Source organism: Apodemus sylvaticus, chromosome 18, assembly GCF_947179515.1.
Source record: "Apodemus sylvaticus chromosome 18, mApoSyl1.1, whole genome shotgun sequence".
In the NCBI taxonomy this organism is placed as follows: domain Eukaryota; kingdom Metazoa; phylum Chordata; class Mammalia; order Rodentia; family Muridae; genus Apodemus; species Apodemus sylvaticus.
The window spans coordinates 23,318,323-23,342,914 of record NC_067489.1 but is presented as its reverse complement, the minus strand read 5'-3'; the positions used below and the strand labels follow the sequence as shown (position 1 = coordinate 23,342,914).

The following is a 24,592-nucleotide window of genomic DNA, read 5'->3' as shown; positions in this document are numbered from 1 at the left end:
AATTCCACAAAGCTTTATGTAGGACCCATCATCGATCAAAGGTCAATATGAATTGTTATGTCCAAAATATCTTGAGTCAGACCTGGGCACCAGAACTTGAGCAGAGCTTGAGTCAACCCTTCCTGCACCTAGATATGAGCTCACTGTGGCTTTAGTGGCTGACACTGATGAATGCTACTAACAAGCCAAAAAGTTGTGATTATAAGACGCATGCTCTGTTATTTCAATGTTCTGAGATTCCCATGTTCTCCACCCATTCACTCCCCCTTACCTTACTCAGGACCAATCAGTTTAAAGGTTAGCTATATAGCCCTGGCTGTCCTGGAACTCACTTTCCCTAGTAAGCCACCTGCTCCCCCCCCCCCCTTTAAACTTCTGAACCTGGTTTTCCCTATAAAAAGTCTACCCCGAGAGGAGTCAGGCTTCCGAGTCCTTTTTGCAGTCATGAATGTTCAGTGTTCAGATGTGCACTCAACAAACTAATCTTTCTTAACCAAGATCAGTATTGGTATGGTTTGAGTGGTGATTCCTGAACCCCAACACTTTCTGGTTAGTAATTTTTTTTTCCTTTGCTCTTGAGATAAGGTATCAAGTAGTCAGGCTGACCTCAAATATACTGTGTAGACAAGAATAACCTTGAATTCCCATTCTTCCCAAATGCTAGGAGTGCAAGCGAATGCCAACATGGCCAGCTTTATGTGATGCTAGGAACCAAGTTCTGGGGTTTTGCTCTAAGGCGCCCCGTGCACCTTAGTCACAGGTACAGCATCAGGTGGTGATTTAAGTATACTAATGGAGAAAAAAGAGAGAGCAGAGGATGGGGGAGGGGGATTCATTGGTCCTATCTTGCAGGTTTAAAACCTTAGGCAATCCGTTTACCAATTTGTTAGAAGTAGGAGTTGAGCCGGGTGGTGGTGGCACACGCCTGTAATCCCAGCACTCTGGGAGGCAGAGGCAGGTGGATTTCTGAGTTCAAGGCCAGCCTGGTCTACAGAGTGAGTTCCACGACAGCCAGGGCTACACAGAGAAACCCTGTCTCGAAAAAAACCAAAATCCAAAAGACCAAAAAATAAAAAAGAGTCGATTAAGGGGAATACCTAAAACGTAGCTCTAACTTTCATTATGAAGTACCTGACAGATGACCCAAAAGGAAGTTGGGTCCCCATGTGGAGTTATTACTGGCACAGAGATCTGAGCAATGGTAGGAAGAAAGGTATGTGATACAGGGCTGAAGCAAGATGACTTTACTTTGTAAACAGCCACTCCCATCGTCGATAGAGGAACCAATAAAGCAAGTGTTTTAATGCAAGTCGAATTTGTATTGCTGAGTGACATAAGACTTTATATATCCTGGGGTCCTTACCTGGTTGCAATGGTGACCGAGCTAGTCTGTTCTCTTGAAATAGAAGTGTGAATTTCTCTTGACATAGAGGCGTGAACTTGTGAAGAAGTGGTGAATTCGGTGGTGGGTAATTCGTTCAGGCTGCTGTTCATCACCATGATGGTTGGTGCTGCAAGAACACAGCAACCTCCGTGAGTGGGTGCATCATCTGCCACCTCCTCTCTGGGGACTTCTTAACCATTCTCCATTGACTGAGTCATTTATAGGCTCCTGACTAGGAAGACTCTGAGAATCGCTAACTAGTCTGAAAAGTTAAATTATAGCCATGTCTTTGGTTTCTGTCTAGAGCACTGTTTCTCAGCCTTCCTAACCAGTGACCCTTTTCTCATGGTGGTGACCCCCCAACCATAAAATTATTTTCTTTGCCACTTTGTGACTGTAATTTTTGCTACTGTTAGGAGTCATGATGTAAGCATCTGATATGCAGAGATAGTCGTAGGTGACCTCTGTGAAAGGGTCATTCAACCTCCAAAGGAATCGCAACCCACAGTTTGAGGACCACTGCTCTGTAGACTCAGACTGCACGGGCTGCAAATTCACCTGGTACATGAGAGAAAGTGTCTCTGAATTATTCCTGCGCCTTAGTATCTTTTCCAAGGGGCAGTCTCTGGAGTTACCGTAGAACCCACAAAGCTTAAATACACAAACCCTCCATCTTCCAGTCCTCAATGCTCAGTGCTGTCAGGCATCACCTTTGAGGGTCTTTTTATTATCTATTTAGGCTTTTCATTTTATTTTGTTTGTTTGTTTGTTTTGTCTTGTCTTGTCTTTCAAGATAGGATTTCTTTGTGTAACCTTGACTACCCTGGAACTCGCTCTGTAGACCAGCTTGTACGCAAATTCACAGAGATCTACCTGCCTCTGACTCCCAAGAGCTGGGATTAAGCACTGCCAGACTTAATTTAGGCTTTTAAAGAGCCTTACTCTTCCAAGGATATGTCACAAACTGTTTGGAAATTTCCATATATTGAAGTAACATAAAAACTAATAATTTGGGCTGGAGAGGTGGCTCAGCACTTAAGAGCACTGACTGTTCTTCCATAGGTCCTGAGTCCAATTCCCAGCAACTACATGGTGGCTCACAACCATCTGTAATGGGATCTGATGCCCTCTTTTGGTGTGTCTGAAGACAGCTACTGTGTGCTCATATACATAAAATAAATAAATCTTTTTAAAAAAACTAATTTTATCCTCTGCAAAAAAACGAGAAGGAATACACCATGACTTTTAAGGATATTCAGGAGAATACAAGAATATTCGAAATCAGTAGACTAAATGAACAATATTAAGATGCTGTAAGATAAGAAAAGTAACATAGAGCCGGGCAGTGGTGGCGCACACCTGTAATCCCAGCACTTGGGAGGCAAAGGCAGGCGGATTTCTGAGTTTGAGGCCAGCCTGGTCTACAGAGTGAGTTCCAGGACAGCCAGGACTCCACAGAGAAACCCTGTCTCAAAAAAACAAAAACAAAAACAAAAAAAAGAAAGAAAGAAAGAAAGAAAGAAAGAAAGAAAGAAAGAAAGAAAGAAAGAAAGAAAGAAAGAAAGAAAGAAAGAAAAGTAATATAGGAGACACATTTTTCCTGCACCCATATGCTGCTACTCAATCTCCTCTTGAAACTCTGTTCAACTTTATTAATTTATGTTAGTTATGTTTCTGTCCATCCACCCGTCTGTCTATGGCTGACTGTCAGGAGCCATTCTCACATAGATCTCAAAACCTCCTCCTTTCATCTTACATGCTCAAGCTTGCTTTTAGAAGGAAAAATACTAGCTCTCAGATTAGCCAAGTAGCCAGGTGGTCAGCACATACAGAGCTCACCTGAGTGGGCTAGAACAGAGCTCACCTGTGGTTAGGTTACCATAGCAACTCCTTTCCACTTCACCACCTCGTGATCATTTTACTAGGCCAAGTTCCTTGAGAATCAGCCAGCTTTTTCTTGAGATTCTGAGAGACTGTTCCTGAGAAACAATGCTTGTCCCCTGAGATTGTTTCCTAAAGACAATGTCTTGCCCTTTTCCCCCCCTCCCTATACCTTGCTTGCTTTCCCTTATATTGCAGTGTGCAAAATAGTAAAATTTGACAGCTTGATCAGAATACTGTCTTGCTGTCTCTTGCGTCTCTTGTCCCCCATTCTCTCCTAGGTGGTCCAGAGACCCCATTGACTGTCCTGCATGTCAGGACAGCTGTCAGTGTACAAGTAATTATTTTCTCATATTTTAGGACAGAATGGAGGAATAGCTTCCTGCTCTCAGGGTAAACCGTTAATATCGTGACAGTTTACTAGGGCTTTCCTGTGAATACCTTAAGGAAGATTTCTATATAGCATTGTAGTGCTTTGAATAAAAATGGCTCCCATGGACATCAATGTGAATGCGTGGTCACCAGGGTGTAGCACTATTGGCAGGCTTGGCCTTTCAGGATCAAGTGTGACTTTGCTGGAGGAAAAGCTTCCCTGGGGTGGGCTTTGAGGTTTCAGATGCCCAAGCCAGGCCCAGTGTCCCTCTCTTCCTGCTGCCTGCAGGTCCACATGAAGAGCTCTCAACTCCCTCTTCAGCCCCAACCATGTCTGCCTGCTGCATCATCATGGTGTCTGTCCACAGCAGTAAAACCCTAACTAAGGCAACAGTTATACACCAAAAAGGGGGCACAGGGAATAGAAAAGAGACCAGTAAAGTTTAAATGAAATTAAAGTCCTACCGTTACGTCCAACATTTTAGTGTCTTTCCTTTTCTTTGTTGAGGAATGACTTTTTCAAAGGTCTCAGGAGAGAAAAACTGAGTTTCCTAAAACACATGCATAATGCTTAATATTTGTATCTTAATATAACCTAGACTAACCTAGGAGACAAGGTTGGAGACATGCCCATGAAGAATTATACAGATTAGGATACCTGAGTTGGAAAGACCCACCTTACAAATAGGTGACCCGATGCTGGGGGCTGGGGTTGTGGACTGATTAAAAACAAGACACCAAGCTGATTGTAAGCATTCATCACCTCTCTGTTTCCTCACTACAAACATGTAGCCAACCGCCTCACCATTCCCACCACCAAGATTTCCTTACCACGGGGCTGGTGAGATGGCTCAGCTGGTTAGACCACTGACTACTCTCCCAAAGGTCCTGAGTTCAAACCCCAGCAACCACATGGTGGCTCACAACCATCTGCAATGAGATCTGATACCCTCTTCTGGTGTGTTTAAAGACAGCTACACTGTACTTACATATAATAATAAATAAATCTTAAAAAAAAAAACAGATTTCCTCACCATGATAAACTATATCCTTGAATGGTGAAAAAAGACAAGTCTGTCCTTCCTTCCTCCTTTTTCCCTCTCTCCCTCCATTCTTCCCTCTTTTTCTTTCTTTCTTTCTTTTTTTGTTTTGTTTTTGTTTTGTGGATTTGATTTTTTTGAGACAGAGTTTCTCTGTGTAGCCCTGGCTGTCCTGGAACTCACTCTGTAGACCAGGCTGGCCTCCAACTCAGAAATCCACCTGCCTCTGCCTCCCAGAGTACTGGGATCACAGGCGTGCGCCACCACCACCTGGCTCTTTCTTTTTTTTTTTTTTAAGATTTATTTATTTATTTTATGTAAGTACACTGTAGCTGTCTTTAGACACACCAGAAGAGGACATCAGAGCTCATTACAGATGGCTGTAAGCCACCATGTGGTTGCTGGGATTTGAACTCAGGACCTTCAGAAGAGCAGTCAGTGCTCTTAACCACTGAGCCATTGCTCCAGCCCCTCCTTTCCTTTCTTAAGTTGTTTTTGCCACAGCAGTTAAGTTGCTAACAGGGAAAAATGGTACCAAGATGTAGAGTCGTTGATGGGATAAACCTCATTATATATATTTTTAGGCCTTTGGAATGTGTTTGGGGGAGTAATGTGGATGATCTTTGAATCTGGGCTGGAATAGCCCTGAATACTGAAAATATAATTTCATGAGAACTTCTGGTGGGAGACTGGAAGGCAAGAATGCAGAGAAATGTGAGCAGTTAGGCGTGGCTCCTGTTTCGGAGGGCGCATGGGCTCTGTGAGGGGCCATAACAAGGACCGGTCATGTGATGTTCTGGCAGAGAATCCAGCTGCATTCCCTGCCCGTGTCCTGCAAACCTGAGAGAGGTTGAATTCAAAGTGGTAAACCAATTTGTTTGGCAGAAGCAATGTTAAGAGAGCATTCAGGCTGTGTGACAGTTACTGCTCAGGCCACTAGTGTAGGTCTACAGCAAGAGCAAAAGAGCTCCAGAAAGTTTTAAGATTGCAGCCAGGGTACATGCCAGAAAGGCTGTCCCGCTGGAGAGAAACCTGCTCTGCACTGCGACAATAGCGGAGCACACAGAAGATAAGATCCCGTTTGTCAAAGGCTTCAGCATATTAAAAAAAAAAAAAGCCAATTCATTTGAAAGAGCAGAGGCTCTTAACTGGGACCACTTAACCAGGAGCCCACTATGGGGATGCCCTGGTACTGCAAATCAGTTGAGAAAATGTTTCCCCAGGGTCAGCCCAGGAATCTGATGCATCCGGGTCATTCAGATGGCTCTGATTTTGTAGACAGAAAGACACAGAAAGAGGGAAGCCTGGAGTCCTAACCACATGGTTGCTGAGAGCCACTGGGGTCAGGCTCGGCGTCCTTGCAAGGATACCCCGAAAGCCACTGTGTGTTTTCAAGATGTCCAAAAATATCCACTATTGTCACAATGGCGTGTGAATCTCACAAGGAGATCTTTTAGAACCCTGTTAGATATCCTTTGAGTTTTCCTTGTTAAGTGTTCATAAATTGTTTTCATATAAGGCTTTATCTATCCTTTTGTCTACTAACCAGCTGGCAAATGTACTCATGAAGATCTTTTAAACATAAATGCTTTATGTGCTGTTTTACATCCTAAGGCAGATATAAGTAACAAAAGTCACAGCCCTTTCATTTAAACATCATCTGAAAGTTATTGATCCTGGTTATTGATATATACCTAATTTTAAGATTTACATACATGTATGTATAGGCAAGCATATATAAACGTTTTTAAGATAAATTCTGACCACTAAAAACAAGTTTTCAAGATACAATTTTTGACTGATAAGTATGAGGGTTTTTTTTCAAGGTCTTTATCTTTTCAATCGAAGATAAGATACAATATAAAATGGGAATGATCTTTGGGAAGAAAGAGATTGGGAGGCTGGAGAAGATGGTCCTACGGTTAAGATCACTAGCAACTTGTCTTAGGGTTTCATTACAGTGAAGAGACCAAATGACCATGGCAACTCTTATAAAGGACACTACTTAGTTGAGGTAGCATTCAGTTCAATGGTTTAGTCTGTTATTGTCAAGTCAGGGGGCGTGTCAGCATGCAGGCAGACATGATGTGAGAAGAGCTGTTCTACATCTTCATCTGCAGACAGCAGGAGGAGATTGGGCAGAACATGAGATAGGAGACTTCAAAGCCTGTCCCAACAGTGACACTTCTTGCAACAAAGCCACACCTACTCCAAAAGGGTAACACCTCCTAATAGTGCCACTTCCCATGGACCAAGCGTTCAAATACATGAGTCTATGTGGCCAGACCCATCCAAACCACCACATTGCTCTTCAGAGGATCCAAGTTTGGTTCCAACACCCATACTAAGTAGCTCACAACTACCTGCTCTCGGTGGATAAAATGTCCTCTGCTGGTATCTACAGGCATGGCATATACTCTCTTAGACACATGCGTGTACATCTAAAGATATTAGCTTGTTTATAAAGATCTGCAAAGACGTCTAAAGACTTACAGATGAGTCTGCTTCACACATCATAAATACCATTTCTTTCATATGATATATTTGCAACAATATCTTATCTCTGTGCTTTCAGGTTTAGCGTGTTTAACTCATGACCCAGAGTGGCTCCGCCTCCTGCAGGCTGGGCCCTGAGACAATGCCTCACGAACTTGCCTACAGAGCAAGCCAAGTTTGAAGGCATTTCTCAGAGACGATTCCCTCTTCTCAGATGATTCAAGCTTGGTTCAAGTTGACATAAAGCTAGCCAGCACACAGCATTTTACTTTATATATAATTGTTTTGTTGAGAAAAGGTGTCTCAAGAATTATGTAGGAGCCGGGCGGTGGTGGCGCACGCCTGTAATCCCAGCACTCTGGGAGGCAGAGGCAGGCGGATTTCTGAGTTCGAGGCCAGCCTGGTCTACAGAGTGAGTTCCAGGACAGCCAGGGCTATACAGAGAAACCCTGTCTCGAAAAAATCAAATCCAAAAAAAAAAAAAAAAAAGAATTATGTAGGTAAACAAAGGGAAAATATTGGGTTGAAAAAGAGATATAGAAGTTTAAGCTGTAAAAATGTATTTTTGCCAGGAAAGTCACATTTGGAATTGATCAAGCTTATGTTTTAAGATACTGGAGTTTTATCTCAAGACTATGGATGCACCAGGAAAAGACTAATTTTTAAAGTAGAAAGGATTAAGTTATCGTGACTATTTAGGATTAAATTTTCCTTTCCTGCATCAAAGTGGAAAGAGCTGCTAGACTTTGATGTGACAAAGCAGATAGACTTCAATTTTCCCACACTCTAGCAGTCAAAGACAGGCCAAATATTTAGGCTGAAGTTATGAAAGCCAGTGTGTTGTAGGGAAAAAGCTGAAGGTTGGAAGTCAGCACGGCTGGCATTTGATGATGCTATTTCTGACTCTGTGATCGATTACTATGTCTCTTAGAAATTCATTCTCCCGGCCCATAAAGGAGTTGAACTGGGCTACTAGGAAGTCTTTGGTTGGTTGGTTGGTTTTTTTGTTTTGTTTTGCTTTCAGATTTTAAAAGATCAGCCACCTGGTCTTGAAGTCCCTGTGGGTAGCGCATGCCTTGTTTTGGCCAGTGGTTCATCTCTTCTCAGCGATGGAAGCCTCTCTCCCATCCTCGAGCAGACCTCAGAGGATGGGTCGACAACAGGTGTAAAACGGACTTACCTGTGAGCTGCTGCCGGCTTTTGCCTTTGCAGCTGCACTTCCCAATCAGCTCAGGAGTGTGCACATCACTGTGACAGTTGGCGCAGTAAAAGAAGGCCCTGGGCAACGAGAAAAAATAAAAAGCGATGGTTAACACCAAGAAGGCGCGATGCACACTCACGCGCGCACACACACACACACACACACACACACACACTCAATCTCCCCTTACGTTCTGTATGTTTCCCTTCATAAGCAAACAGCAGTGTAATACCTTTTGACGTCTTTGGAGGATTCCGCAATGAAGAACCCTAAGGTGTCCTTATTCAGCCTTACTTGGGATGATGGATTTAGTATCAGAGTGCTGGAAATGGAAGAACAAAGACCTATGTTTTCCTGCTAATATCTGTAGCGATCTTTGACGTTTCATGCTGTCATTAACAAGGGGTTATCCAAGTTACCCTATTCATAGATTTACGTCTGCTTGACTGCCAAACATGGCGAGGAAGATGAATTTGACTACACTTAACTCTGTTAACACTGAGGAACCTGGGAAGAGCTTGGTTACTGGGTAGGCAAAAAAGCTCCTCCTTTGGACTGGGTCACGAATCTGAGATGGATTCACTAACCCAGGTGCTTGATGCCTTGTTGCCTTGGCAACCATGACAAAATAGGCATGACCACACATTATAAAAATACTAGTAGTATCCATGCCTGGACCATCTGCCTTTAAAATTGAACTGCATCTAATCAGGTCTGGGGTGTAGCTCAGGGGTGTAGCACTGGCCCCGCAAACTGTAGGCCCAGGGTTGGGTCCTCAGAATAGAAACATATTCCAGATGATCTTTCTCTGATGGGACTGTATCTCAATGCCAGAGTGCTTGACCTGCGGGGTCTCGGTGCCAGAACCACAATAAAACAAAAAGATGAAATTATCACAGAATCACAACAGTTCTCAATTTTACCTATGTTTTCCCTTGGTGAAGCGCTGTGCTGCAGGATACCCTGCTCCTTGGTGTGGTGGTTTGGGTGTAAATGGCCAAAAAAGGGCCTAGAGGGAGTGGAGCTATTAGGGGGTGTGGCCTTGTTGGAGCGGGTGTGGCTTTGTTAAGGTGGGTGTGGCTTTGTTGGAGTGGGTGTGGCTTTGTTGAAGTGGGTGTGGCTTTGTGGAAGCAGGTATGGCCTTGTTGAAGGAAGTGTGCCACTCTTGCCTCCTGCTGCCTCCCATCTGGATGTGGAACTCTCAGCTTCTCTAGTACTGTCTGCCTACACACTGCCATGATTCCTACCATGCCGGTTAGACTAAACTGAACTGTAAGCCATCCCCAATTAAATGTTTTCCTTTCTTAGATGTACCATGGTCATGGTTTCTCTTCTCAACAGTAAGACCCTAACTTAAGGTGCTCAGTTTCCCCGCATTGGCCCCTGTTTATCATAATGCCCTGTCTTTAGGCCCCACCCCCACCTCCAAGAATACATCCAGTATGATGAAACCCTTAATTGTCTAACCATAAATTCTTTCATTTATGATCATATATTCCTTTCCTTCTTTAAAATTTGCTTTTGCCAGGTCTGGTGGTACCCGCCTTTAAATCCCAGCACTCTGGAGGCAGAGGCAGGTGACTCTCTGGGATGAGGGCCCATGTGGTCTACATATTGAGTCTCTCAGGCCGGCTATGTCAAAAGCGTCATCTATGTCAAAAAATGAAAACAAATACATTAAAAAAACAAACAAACTATGTTTCTCTTGTTCACTTTGGAAGGAAGTCAAGCCCTAATTCTGGCTTCTTCTGTTGTCAGGATAATTCAGAGAAAAGTCAGAATGAGAAAAATCCTTGTAAACAGACATGGGCTCCAAAACAAAAGCTTCTCACTTCTGCAGAGAGAGGCAGACCAGTGCTTTGGCAGATCTTTACCTGAGACAATGTAGGACATTGGTGAATATTCGCTGAGACTAGTAATGAGGGTAGGGTTGGTTTTGACTTTCTAAGGGAAGAACATGGATTTGAGGCACCCTAAATATCTCCATTAGCAAGCACCTGTCTAATGTGTCGGGCTTTTTGGACAGCTCCTTTTGTGGTGGTGGGGAGAGATCTCTGAGTTCATGTTGAATATCTATTATTTCTTCTTGGCCTTTTGTCAAAGGTCAGTGTGAGTATCTATTTATAAAGATAACTGTCACAAAGCATATAGAATCTGGGTCCTAACCAAAAAAAGAAATGCCCCAATAATAATAATAATATACCTGGTTTTATTTGCAAGAACTCATAAACTTATTTTATCTTGGGTTTTTTATTTGTTTGTTTGTTTGGTTGGTTGGTTTGGTTTGGATTTTGAGATGAGATCCTGCTCCATAGCCAGGCCCAGCCTCACACTAATCTCCCTTCCTCAAGCTATTGGGTGCTTAGATTATAAGTCGGTGCTACCATATCCAGCTATAAATGCATAACTTACAGGTTCTTGGGACATGCCAGTGGTCTAATCACATCCCCTCTCTCCTCCATCTGCTCCATCAACAACAGTCAAACCCCCCCCCACCAACAACACACAACAGAAACCCCCGAAGCCCCGAGAAGCTTTCTCAGTACCAACAATTGTGAAAGAGGGGCTTGTGCTGGATGGCGATCAGCATGAGGTGCAACTTCACGAAGCAGAGTCTAGGAAGGAACACAGGAGTTAGGAAGAGGCACGCGGGAGGCTGGCCTGCGTGAACGGAATCAATCCCTTAGGCCCGCCGCGCTGCGCAGGGGAGAACAGCACGGGCTCTGCAGAGGAAGCCACTACTAACTATAGACTTCCACACGAAGAAGTCGAATCCACCTGGCATACATTTTAGCAAGAATACCAAACGGGACGGAGGTGAAACCATCCAGCACGTGGTGTGAGGGGCTGCCATCTATGGGAGTGGTTCTCAACCTGTGGTCACGCTCCCTGGAGGCCTCGAGGGGACGGGGAGTGTCAAATGACACTTTCACGTGTGTGTGTGTGTGTGTGTGTGTGTGTGTGTGTGTGTGTGTGTGTATGTGTGTGTGTGAGACACATCAGATGGCCTGCTGGCCTGCATATCAGATATTTATATTGCAGTTCATAACTAGGTACACTGATTCTAGGGAGTACAAAATGGAATCTAATTTGTCATATGCCTGCTATAAGCCAGTTATTATTCTAAATGTTCCTATGTATTACTCCAACATCAAGAATCCTACACGAGGTCTGGAGAGATGGCTCAGTGGTTAAGAGCACATGGACCACTCTTCCAGAGGTCCTGAGTGCAATTCCCAGCAACCACGTGGTGGCTCACAGGCATCTGTAAAGGGATCCGATGCCCTCTTCTGGTGTGTCTGAAGACAGCAACAGAGACAGTGTACTCGCATACATAAAATAAGAATAAAATCTTTTTTTAAAAAAGTGCTGATTGCCCACACTCAAGGCTCTGAGTTCTATCTATTTTCCAGGACCTTCCCATCCCCCAAAATTTCACATAAGAATCATGATTCTTAACTTTACAGACAGAAAAGGGATAATGGGAAGAGCTGGGTGTTTTACAAATGATGACTATGCATCTAGTGTGTGCTCGACCTGTAACTGGACATCTAGGACGGCTTCATTACGACCCTTTTTTTCCAGAAGTCTCTCAACCTGTGGGTCTCTACCCCTCAGGGGCTGAATGACCCTTTCACAGGGATCGCCTGTGACCATCAGAAAACACATTACCATTCACGACCGAAGCAACGTTACAGTTATGAAGCAGGAACAAAATAATGTAATGGGTGGGGGTCACCACAACACAAGGAACTGTGGTAAAGGGTCGCAGCATTGGGAAGGTTGCGATCCAGTGCTCTAGAGGCACTGACTTTAACCGTTCTTACATCTCCAGAGCTTGTGCTGGGGCCTGCCTATAGACCGTCTCCATCAACAGTGTGGGATGAGGGCACTTCGTGAAGAATGGGGGAAGGGCTTCACTTCACATACCGGGAGACCTGAGGGAACGTCATCCCGACGAAGTCGTTAGACAGGCGCTGTGTCAGAATTTTGTTCTTCAAGCCGTTCAAGAAATGTTTTTGCCAAGGGTGTTTAGGAAAAACCTAGAAAATGCAATACCATATAGGGCATGTTGATAAGGGAGGCCTACATTATAACACAGGCTGCTACATACAGTCTCCACCGCATGTAGCTCACAGAGGGAAGACGCATCATACAATGTCTCACAATAAAATTAATATAATTAAAACATTGAATCTTGACCCCGATTCAAGAACCTCTAATATGAGCACTTAGCTGTTTTACACCTAAGTGTAAATACCTGGAGAAACCTGGTTGAGAGAAATATGATTTTCAATTGCATATAGAGAAATGGGCTAGGGAAAGCAAGTGCCCAATCGGAGGCATGTAGCTCTATACACCGTCCCTTTTATGAGTTTGTAAACCAAAGTTTGTCACAAAACAAAATGTCCCAACAGACAGGACTGGCAAGCCCTGCCGAGATTCTACCCAGTTCATGGTTCCTAAAGGGAGTTTCAGATTTCATCTTTTTAAAATATGGAGACTACAAATATCTCCTATACTCTCAAAGTCACTTCTTGGTGGACACTGACATGGGATCGTATTTAATGGGGATTAAGCCCATGTCAAAGAGCAAAGGATCACAGAGATAGGATGGGTTTTACATCTGCTCTGCATTGCCATAGAGGAAACATCATCCTATGGGATTCTCATTTCATTTGTTTTTCTCCTATCATGACTGTTGAAGTCACAGCAACCGAGGAGGACACTGAAGCCTGTCACTTGTTCTGCCTACTGTACAAGGCACCTAGGCCGTACCGTCACCACAAAGGGAAGATGAGAGCCTGCTCGTCACAGAGGCATCCAGGCTCACTCCTACTGCCTGCTGCTCCCTCTCTTTTTATCTCTACATTACACCTTCTTATTTTCAGAAAGAAATACTGAAAAGTTGTGTTTCTGCAAGAGTCAGCGGTCTGCCACTCTGAGCATCTTCCCACACTCTTGCTTTTCCTAAATAACACCAGGGAAGAAGCGATGTAAAAATTGGTATTACATGAAGGAAATAAAGTCCAGAGAAGCCAAGAGGAAAATCGGCATATGAAGTAGCAGATGTGGAAGGAGATTGAAATGGACAAAAGGCAGCTCTGCAGGAGACAGGAGACCCGGCCGCCTAACCCAGGAACATTCGTGGAAAACATACTTAATGGTCATCCTGTAGGATTATAAAAAGCAAGGCCCCTTTGCCCCTTATTTTGTCCCAGTCAAAGGATCTACAGCCTAAGGCAGGAAGTGGAGGGTGGATACCCAACATCAGAGACAAATAGTCTGTGAACCAGATGACTCCTGGTGTGAGTTCACCAGCTTACTATACAACCAGGTTGGTTAGCTTTTCTACCACCGCCGCCACCCCACCCCCAGGCTGAGTACTTCCTGGAAACACCAGTGAGAGGCCATAGAAGACATAATAAACACTTGATTGATGACAGCTGTTCCTGTTACCGGAAAAGATTTTTCCTAAAGTAACCTATACATTAATTCAATTTTAGTTATTATTTATATCATTTCTACTTGATTAATAGAATCATTGTTGTACTAATTACTTTATATTCATTTATATTTAAACATTACTTCTCTGTTAAGACTAAAACTATTTACATTTCTACTCTCAGCTCAATGTAGTTCTGAATTTATGAAAATATTTAATTATTTTCTTAAAGATTTATTTATTGTATATAAGTACACTGTAGTTGTTTTCAGACACCCCAGAAGAGGGCATTAGAACTCATTACAGATGGTTGTGAGCCACCATGTGGTTGCTGGGATTTGAACTCATGACCTTTGTAAGGACAGTCAGTGCTTTTAACCACTGAGCTGTCTCTCCAGCCCCCTATGAAAATTTTTATATTACAGCATCCTGGGATATAGGTAGGAAGCAGAATTAGTCTCCCTTCATTCTCCGATTGTTTTTTTCTGCTTTGGATCCCATTGGGGGGGTGGAGTAACTCCAAGACTCAGTATCAGTTCATAAAGTTACCTTTTGGTTTTGTTCAATAAACAGAGTCGTGAGGAAGGTGCACAGTCCTGGCACCAGGCAGCCTTGGGCGATAAAGCCAAGCTTTAGCTCTGCAAAGCAGATGATATTGTCTCCAGCGCTCCAGTCCCAGTTGGGGATCTTTGACAGGAAAACCTGTTTCATGGTAGAAACCAAGTCAGGCATTGGGAATACAGACAACACAAGAACCCTCTTCCGGGTAGAGCCTTTCTTTCCTTCATTTACTCTTCACTTTTGTACCAACGCCAATGGACACAACTGGAAGGAACCAAGTCAGCCTTGGGAAGTGGTCAGCCTGCCTCTAGCGCTTTACTTTTGGAAAAAGCTGGAGTTGTATAAATCAAGTCTAATGGCTAAACTCACTAAGTGTGTCTCTATTGTGCATCCCCATGTGATCTGCCATCTTAAAAAGACTCCAGATTTCATCTCCTGCTGAGATTTTTTTTTTAATTTGTAGACCCATGAAAAGATGACACAACCAAATGTATGAACTGCCACAGTACCTTGTTTTGAGACTGAAGTATCTGAATGATGACTCTGGTCTGTGGGTAGTAGTTCTTGATAGAGAGCACCCTAAAAAACACACATACACACAAACACACACACACACACACAATATGCTCAGTAGCCATGCATCATATTGGTGCCATAATATAATCCAACTCACAGTTAAATTTATTTGTCAATACGTGTGGCAGGGACTCAGCATATTACAAAACTGTTAGCTTGTGTCTACAATCTATTTAATAGAGAGGTTTCTTAATTTATTTTTATTTTGTGTATATGAGTGTTCCGATCAAACATATGCTTGTGTTCCACAAGGCCAGGAGAAGGTGTCGGAGTCCTTGGAATTTCAGGAACAGAACCTGAGTCTTGAGAAGGAGCACTGAGTGCTCCTGACTACTGAGCCACCCCCTACCCCACTGTATTGTCTCCTGAGAAGCATTTTATAATGACACACAGAAGATCAAGCTGCTTCAGTAACCGAGTAACCAAATCTATGGAAAGGTCAGGTTCCCACGTTAGAGAACTGGAGCCAAGGACAAGGGGGAATAAACAGTTTTTCATACACCTTAGCCTCAGGCTCCATAGTTCCAAGTGGCTAATGTCTAATTCAGTATGCTCAGTATGTAGGCTCAGAGCCTAAAATATATGACCTGCTGAATGGTACATGTGAGGTGCAACTCCTCAGCTGTCTCTTACCCTGTGTCGAGTCATCTTCAACTGCACATATTTGTTTTGCTCTAGGAACAGAGCCATCAAAAATCATACTTGGAGTTTGTTTCTGTTGCCACAAGAAAAGTTCCCGCTCACAGATGTGAAATAGATGAAGTTGGGAACACTCATTCTGTTCACCCCAGGATACTTGCCAAGGTGCACAGACATATCACACTCAACCACGCATAATCTTTTCCTAAAGCTACCAAAGAGAAACCCAGTAAAGAATACAGATAGGGTTCACAAACGCCATCTTTGCCTTTGAACTGAAGAGTGGTACTATCTAAACGCCTGACCTGCTGTTACAGGCAGGGGTGTAGCTCAGGTGATAAAGTGTTAACCCTTGATGCCCTGAGTTTGGCCCTTACCACCTTAAAAGGGGAAGGAGAGGGTGTTGACATGCTTACTTTTAAATGTATATAGCTCTTATCTATAGAAAGCATCAGGGGGCTGGGCAGTGATGGCACACCTGTAATCCCAGCACTTTGGGAGGCAGAGGCAGGCATATTTCTGAGTTGGAGGCTAGCCTGGTCTACAGAGTGAGTTCCAGGACTGCCAGGGCTATACAGAGAAACCCTGTCTCAAAAAAAGCCAAATCCAAAAAAAAAAAAAAAAAAAAAAAAAAAAAAAACGGGAAAATATAGAGAATGTCATGTGCAATTGGAATGCCTGTCTTCGTGTCCCTTTGCCTTCATTGTTTTGGGGTGCATGTGGGGGGAAAACAGGCAGAAACCTGTCATGTGATGAAGCTAGTGAGCTAGAGATATCCTCTCCCCTCATTTAGTCCTTAGTGGGTAAGAGAAATACCATCATTGGAGTGTACAAAACAAACAAAGCAAAACAATAGCAGGGCTGGAGAGATAGTTCAGCGGTTAAGAGCACCGAATGCTCTTCCGAAGGTCCTGAGTTCAAATCCCAGCAACCACATGGTGGCTCACAACCATCTGTGATGAGATCTGAGCCCTCTTCTGGAATGTCTGAAGACAGCTACAGTGTACTTATATATAATAAATAAATAAATCTTTTTTAAAAATTGGCAGTTTCTTACCTCATAATGTTTGAGTTGTCTTCGGCATGTAAGTCACTGCAGAAAGGGTTGGCCAGAATCAGGCAAGCCTCTGCGTTCTCCACCTATTCTTCAGATTAAACAGCAGCTGTCAGGTGAATTACAGGGGGAAATACTCTATCGTTCCCTTTTTGGCGCTTTTTTATGGTTTCATCAAACTACCACCAAGCAAAAGAGCACCCGCAGGAAAGGCTGTGACCCAAACATCTTCATGTCAAGACGACGGTCCTGCACTTGTTCTCAGGGCTGTAGCTGGTGGATCAGGGCACAGGCACTCTTACAGGAATCTAAAGTTGCCTTACAGTGAGTACAGTGTAAAGTTGTACTTTCCTATACCGTATATCTCCTTTGCTCTGTGTCTGCCAATAAGCAATGGGGCCTTTCTCAGCAACTGCCAGTACCCTTATCCCCCCTTAAGGACAACATTGGCAGAACTGGGAAGGTACTTGTCTATAGTGAAGAGGCACTCAGCATTTGGGCTCTGAATCTTAAAGAAAAGTATTGAAATAACTTCTATAGTATCAATGATAAGACAGAAAAAGATCATGCTGAGTTTCGTCATTTTCTGCTCAGTCGTTAGCTCTGTAGACCAGTGGTTCTCAGCTGTCCTGGTGCTGTGACCCTGTACTATAGTTCCTCATATTGTGGTGACCTCCATCCATAAAACTATTTTCATTGCTATTGCATAACTGTAATTTTGCTACTGTCACGAATAGTAATGTCAATATCTGTGTTTTCCTATGATCTTAGGTGACCCCCATAAAAAAGTCATTAGACACGCCCCAAAGGGGATGCAAGTCACCAGTTGAGAACCACTGATGTAGACCTATGCTTTAAATCGAATTATTCAGGTTAGTTACTTAGATACCAGGAAGCCAATTTTGATTTAACATCAAACTTTACTAGGCACTTGGCCCATGATGATTTTTTATAACCTTGGCCTTGCTGTGACTTCTGCCATTTGTCTTAATGTTTCTCTTATCAAGGGCATACTAATATTTAAGAAGGGAAGTGGATGGGAGCCGATGGACCCATGGTTAGGACCGTATTTAGCTACACACACGGCTGGAGGTAAAAGTTATCAGCAGAAAAGTCTTACCCAGCTGTGAGCCTCACAAGCTACAGTATTAACTGGCCTGGCAAACCATGCTCATGGATGTACCGGCGAGATGGATGCACAGTAATCAACTGTGATTAGATTTAAGGCCTGGGAATAGAAAGGAACTCATGCCTGGTACCGTAACCCAAACCCATGACTGGGAAGCTCATGACTAGGGAAGGATCTACTTCTCTTGCTAAGTGGTCATACTATCAAACCACCTTCTGAATGCATCGTTTCTACACCCATAGTTAAGTGTAGCTTCTCATCAGAGAAGTTTATGTAGTAGACAGTAGCCACACAGTAGCTACTGTGTAGCACGCCCTTTCCCTCCAAGGCTCAGGGAACATAGCCAAAGTGCATAACAGAAAGATTCTTAGAGCCAAAGGCTGAGGAGTTCCGGGACTAAACAGTATCTTCTGGACGTGACAGGGCTGTTGCACCTATGAACTCATGGTAGCTTTTCTTACATGCATAAGACCTAGACAAGATGGAGCCATGGAGGGACACACAAGCCAGCAGCTGAGGAGCTAGGGACAGTTAATGGCTGCTAGGGGAGGGGGTCAGTTTTTCTTAGGGGTGTGGCTCCTGGTAAGTTGACTCTGGTCCAGTCAAGGATCCCATACCCATGTGTATATGGGCAGCACTAGTTGGATTATGGATAGATAGATAGATAGATAGATAGAGACAGATAGTAGATAGATAGATGAGAGAGAGAACACAAGTTGAGGGAGTCATGGAGGAATCCAGAAAGAGCTGGATGGGGAGTAGACTGAATATAATTAAAACATGTGCTATACATATATAAAATCCTTCAAGAATAAATAAAAAACAAAGGGAGAGTTGCATCATATACTGTGAAAATAAGTATTTTTTAAAAAATAGTTTTAAAAAGAAAAGAGGTAAAAGAACACACACTTTTGTTCTCTATAACCTTCTCCAGACCTCTTAAGGAATAAAATCCCATAGAGGATTTGGTGGAATAGATCAACACTGAGGTTGACTTGCTATGAGTCAGGAAGGATTTGGAACTCAGTTATTATACTCTCTGTGTCTAAAATCATAGAAGGTGTGCTCGCCTACAGTCAAAGAACCTGGACTGATAGCTTCTGGCACAGCAACAGGGCCCATTGTTTTCACTCCAGACATAGGGAAGGGACAGAGAGAGAGAGAGAGTTAGATCTTACTGCAACTCGCTTCAGATCTTCAAACCTCAGCGCTGTGCCGCAGACAAAGGTGGTGCAGGAAGTGTGGCACTTCAGTAAGGTCTCCAGTTCCACGGTCGGGGGAGCCCTAGACAAAACAGTTCAGTGGCAAAGGCGGAAACCCAGAGGTAGGCCTGGCTTGGGGGCTGTTAGCCGACTCCATACACTTTAAATCCCCAGTTCCATCAGAAGACATCTGTCTTCCATATGAGTCCATATGGCCAGAAGATGCATGCACAGCTAACCCAATCCACGGATGAATGTGGAGGTCAGGCCTGAGCAATCACAGTGACTCAAAACCAAAACCCACAAATCAATGCCATGCAAAAATGAATCACTAGACAACGAAACCAATTCAATCACCCAGATACAACATTCTGGGGCCGGAAAGATGGCACGGTAGATAGGAGCACCAACTTGCTCTCCGGGAAGACCTGATTTTGGTTCCTATGACCTACATAAGGTGGCTCCCAACAATCTGCGAATCCCAGCTCCAAGGGAGCCAACGCCCTCCTCTGGCCTCCCCAGGCACCTACACTCAAGGGCACATATCCATACACAGTCACAGACTTTAAAATAAAACCTTAAATAGAAAAGGATATAGTGCTTACAAACTGTGATGTAATAAAATGGCTTCTAAACATATGAGGGAAACACAGGCAGAATGTGGGAATCAAACCTGTCACCGGCATGAGAAAAGTCAACACTCTCGTAAATGATAACTGGCAAGTATTTTAAACATTTTAGTTTAGAAAACCTAATTTCAGCCGGGCAGTGCTGGTGCACACCTTTAGCCTTTAATCCCAGCCCTTGGGAGGCAGAGGCAGGCAGATTTCTGAGTTCAAGGTCAGCCTGGTCTACAGAGTGAGTTCCAGGACAGTCAGGGCTACATAGAGAACCCCTGTCTCAACAAAACCAATAAAAAAAAAAAATAAAAGAAGAAAGAAGAAAACTTAATTTCTTTGAGGATGGCAAAAAAAAAAAAAAAAAAAGTAAAATAGTACATTTCCCAACCCACAAAAACATCTCATATTGCAAAAATATAGTTATAGAACATATTATGATCTACAATTAATTTAAAAGTTAAAAACCAATGATAATATTCTTCATTACTCACTGCAGCAGGACATATGCTAAGACTGGAATGCTACAGAGGAGGTTGGCAGGATTCATGCTCAAAGATGACATGCAGATTCATAAAGCATCCCATACTCTTAAATATATATGTTCGTCAATTTAAAATTTAAAAAAACCCCAAACTGCTAAAAGCACTACTGTCCTGATAATATTACATTAGTCATTCATAATTAATCTTAGAAATAAATTATGTTAAAAACATTAAACATATATACCACAACAGATGTACTTTAGTGAAATTTACAGCTTTGTATACTAATATTACAAATATTGCTATGATAAACTCAGAGATAGTCTCCAAGGTTCGAATTTATTATCTAAGAACAGAACTGAAGAGATGATTCAGCAGTTAACCGCATTTGCTGTCCTTTCAAGACTGGGGTTCAGCTGTTCTTATTGAAATATATTTAAATGTAATTTTCCTTCCAGGCAGGCCAGAGGGAGCAAGCTAAGGAGCAGTATTACTTCCTGGCTTTTTGTCTCAGGTTCTCCTCACCTTAGTTCCTGCTGTGGCTTCTAGGGAGGATGAACCTTAACTATAAACTAAACTAAGCCCCTTCTCTCCATGTTGCTTTCAGAGATGGCATTTTTCATAGCAGCAGAGCACAAAATAATGACAAATTGACAAATTAGAAACCACAGAACGAAGCTGCTCAGAGCGGCAGCACGTCTAACCAATGAGCTGAAGGTTTCACTTGATAAGTGGTCAAAGCAGTATATTTAAGAAAAGATGAAATTTTATGCCTATACGGAAAATTTCCAGAGATTCAGTGATCTAAATGACAAAGCTGAAAATGTGTAATTCTTACAAGAAATTACATTTAAACTATTTTTAAATAATGGAAAAGGAAATTATTTTTCTGAATAGAAACAAATATATATATTATGCGTGATTGATCTCAGGCACCTACATAAAAGAAAAAAATCTCGGCCTGGTGGCGCATGCTTATAACCCAAGCGTTGGGGAAATGGAGACGGGCAAATGTCAGGGTTCACTAGCCAGTCAGCCTTGCCTGTTTAAAAAGCTCCAGACCAATTAGAGACCTTCCCTCATAAAAACAAGGCTATGGCTTCCGAGGAATGACATTCGAGATTGACCTCTGGCCTCCACACCTACATGTACATACATGCATGTGCACCTAAACATAGGTGTTCACATATGTAAGCACACACATTCACAGTTAATGCTGAAGACACCACACACTTTGGCTGCCAGAAATAGAGAAAGAAAGCTAGATCTGACTTAGAAGCTTCCTCCTGCTGTCTAGCTTGCATGGCCACCGGGGGAGAGAAGTCATCATCTTATCTAGCTATGAACCCTAATGGTCATGATAGTGATCTTACCCAGGCATGATGTGACCCCTGGTATAGCAGTCACATGACTGTTACAAAGGTGACAACTTTCTGGTTGGATCTGAGGTTTACTGCACAGGGGGAATTCATGTCTGGTATTGTAAACCTGGTCAACAAGGCTGCCATGCTTCTGACTTGATGACAATGGACTGAACTCTGAACCTGTAAGTCAGCCCCAATTAAATGTACTTATAAGAGTTGCCTTGGTCATGGGGTCTGTTCACAGCTGTAAAACCCTAACTAGGGCAGTCAGCATCATGCTAATTAGAAACGTGTCCAGAGCTTTACCACTAAAGCAGCCATGGATGCCCACTCTTTCCTATCTAAAGTCTCCCAAGAGCAGTGAGAGAGGATAGGAAGTGAAAAGAATACAAATGGGAAGTCAAAGAATCCTGTGTGCAGTCGATATAACACATGTAAAAGATCCTGAAAAAAGACCCCAGAACTGACAGAGTCTTTTAGCAATGTGTCAGGACATAGAATTCACACACACACACACACACACACACACACAAGCCCCCAGTAGCATCAATGGTGGATACACTAAAAAATAAATCAGAGAAGTAATCCCCATTTCACAATATCTTTAAAACCAAACCAAACCAACAAAGCAACAAAATAATCAATCAAACCCAACCAAACCAATAAACAAGGTTGGGAAAATCCCCTACTTCCCAAAGCTGACACAGTAGCACACAACTTTAATCCTAGCATTTGGGATGCAAAGGCAGGTGTATCTCTGTGAGTTCAAGGCAAGCCTGGAGTACATAGTGAGCCCCCGGACAGCCAGAACTACACAGAGATGCCCCATGTCAATAAACCAACCAACCAACCAAACAAACAAACAAACAAACAAACAAATAGAATAGCTATCCCACCAACAGCAATTTATAGATTCAATATAATCTATAGTTCAGAATTCCAGCTTCATTCACGGGGGGAGGGGGGAATCTTAGATTTCTTATGGAAACACGAAAAACTCTGGATAGCCAAGGTAGCTGTGAACAAAAATAATAACATCAGAAGTTCCTGATTTCACGTGATACTGCAGAGCTACAGTAATAAACACTGACATGTCGGTGTGGACTACCTCTCATCGAGTCAGTGATCAAAAAGGTCCAACAGACTTCCAAAACAACACAGGCGAAGGCCATTGTCCATGGTTACCCTCCGGAACCTGAAGGTAAGACCCTATTGCTGAAGACACCACATGCCTGAGTCAGAAGACGCAGAGAAGTCAAGCTGATGTTGAACGGAAACTTCCTCCTACAGGCTAGCTTCCATAGAGCCTAAGTGTCAAATAACAGAATCACTTAAATAATGTAAGTATCTATGCAGAAAAACATCTGCAAAGATAGAGCCTAAAATATTCACACTGGTTAGGGCTGGACATGGGGCTACTTTTCTTTTTCTATACTTGATCTTACTGGAAAGGCTGAGAAGTAATTCTGTTATGTTTACTATTGTTTTCTAACATTATATCTAAATCTATACCTATACCTATATCTATACCTATATCTATCAAGCATAATCCCCATCCACTAAAAACATACTTATTTCAACTACTAATTTAGAACATACTGAGCAATGCTGACGCACTTACTCTCCGAGGAACACAATCTCAATGTTGATTTCTCCTGCCTTCCGGTGGAGAAAATTCCTCAGGAAAGCAGTCACACTGTCAATTGTGATGTTCCCGCAGACCACAATGAACCTAGGCAGCAAGAACGGGAAAGTGATCACCCGAGGAACACAAAGACAGCTCTTCCTTGGCATCTGAGGGAGTGGACTCCAAGAACCCCCCCCCCCCAAATAACAAAATCTGTATATAGATGTTCAGTGTCCTCAATTAAAATGACATAGGCTTGCATAAAATCTACATACATCCTCCTGGCCTACTTGAAGACATCTCTAGATTACTTGCAACATAATCTAATGCAATGTAAATGTGTGAATAGTTGTAACAGTGTGTTGTTTCCGGGATAATGACAGGAAAAGAGTCTATACGAGTTCAGTATTTGTACAAATTGTTTTTAAATTGTTTTCTTTCTTTCTTTCTTTCTTTCTTTCTCTCTCTCTCTCTCTCTCTCTCTCTCTCTCTCTTTCTTTCTTTCTTTCTTTCTTGGATATTTTATTTATTTACATTTCAAATGTTACCCCCTCTCCCAGTTTCCCCTCCGGAAACCCCCATTCCATGACCCCTCCCCCTGCTTCTATGAGGGCGCTCCCTGACCCATCCATCACTCTCCCTTCTCTGTCCTGGCATTCCCCTACACTGGGGCATCAAGCCTTCACAGGACCAAGGGCCTCACCTCCCATTGATGCCCAACAAGGCCATCCTCTTCTACATATGCGGCTAGAACCATGGGTCCCTCCATGTGTATTCTTTGGTTGGTGATTTAGTCCCTGGAAGCTCTGGGGGTTCTGGTTGGTTGATATTGTTGTTTTTCCTATGGGCTTGCAAACCCCTTCAGCTCCTTCAGTCCTTTCTCTAACTCCTCCATTGGGGACCCTGTGCTCAGTCCAATGGTTGACTGCGAGCATCTGCCTCTGTATTTGTCAGACTCTGGTGAGACAGCTATATTTGGCTCCTGTTGGCCTACATTTGGTGGCATCCACAACAGTGTCTGGGTTTGGTGTCTGTATATGAGACAGATCCCCGGCAGGGGGGGGGGGAGGGAGAGGGAGGGAGTATGTGGGGCAGTCTCTAGATGGCCTTTCTTTCAGTCTCTGCTCAACACTTTGTCTCTGTATCTCCTCCCTTGAGTATTTTGTTTCCCCCTTCTGAGGCTGGCTGGACCCCCAGAACCTGAGAAATCTGATTGTATCTTCCTGTCAGACTTAGAGGGGGCAATTAGCTTAAACTTGTTTTGAAGAAGTTATGTCTATACATCTGTTAGATTTTCACAATGCATGTACAAAGGACTCCAAAGTACAAAGCAAACATCCAGTTCTGTAGTTTTTTGCCTCATCTCGAAAAGTACACACCTCCAAACCTTACCATCTTTGCATTGTACAAAGATTTCTAGGAAAGCTGCTATTATTGTTAAAATTGTCATAGTTATTTATCACTCATAAAAGACTTAATATCTCCTGTGCTTGCAAAATTCTGCCATTCATACATGTC

General features: G+C 43.0%; 1 protein-coding gene across 1 annotated transcript in view; it reads right to left on the bottom strand.

Moving 5' to 3' along the window:
* Positions 1 to 24,592, bottom strand: part of Kcnu1 (potassium calcium-activated channel subfamily U member 1) — an 82,363-nt gene that overhangs the window by 25,898 nt on the left and 31,873 nt on the right. Inside the window, 10 exon segments of the mRNA XM_052162483.1 lie at positions 1,364 to 1,511; positions 8,354 to 8,451; positions 8,607 to 8,696; positions 10,921 to 10,989; positions 12,305 to 12,417; positions 14,370 to 14,522; positions 14,891 to 14,960; positions 16,654 to 16,736; positions 18,958 to 19,063; positions 23,069 to 23,179. Of these exon segments, the coding sequence (XP_052018443.1) occupies positions 1,364 to 1,511; positions 8,354 to 8,451; positions 8,607 to 8,696; positions 10,921 to 10,989; positions 12,305 to 12,417; positions 14,370 to 14,522; positions 14,891 to 14,960; positions 16,654 to 16,736; positions 18,958 to 19,063; positions 23,069 to 23,179 (1,041 nt within the window).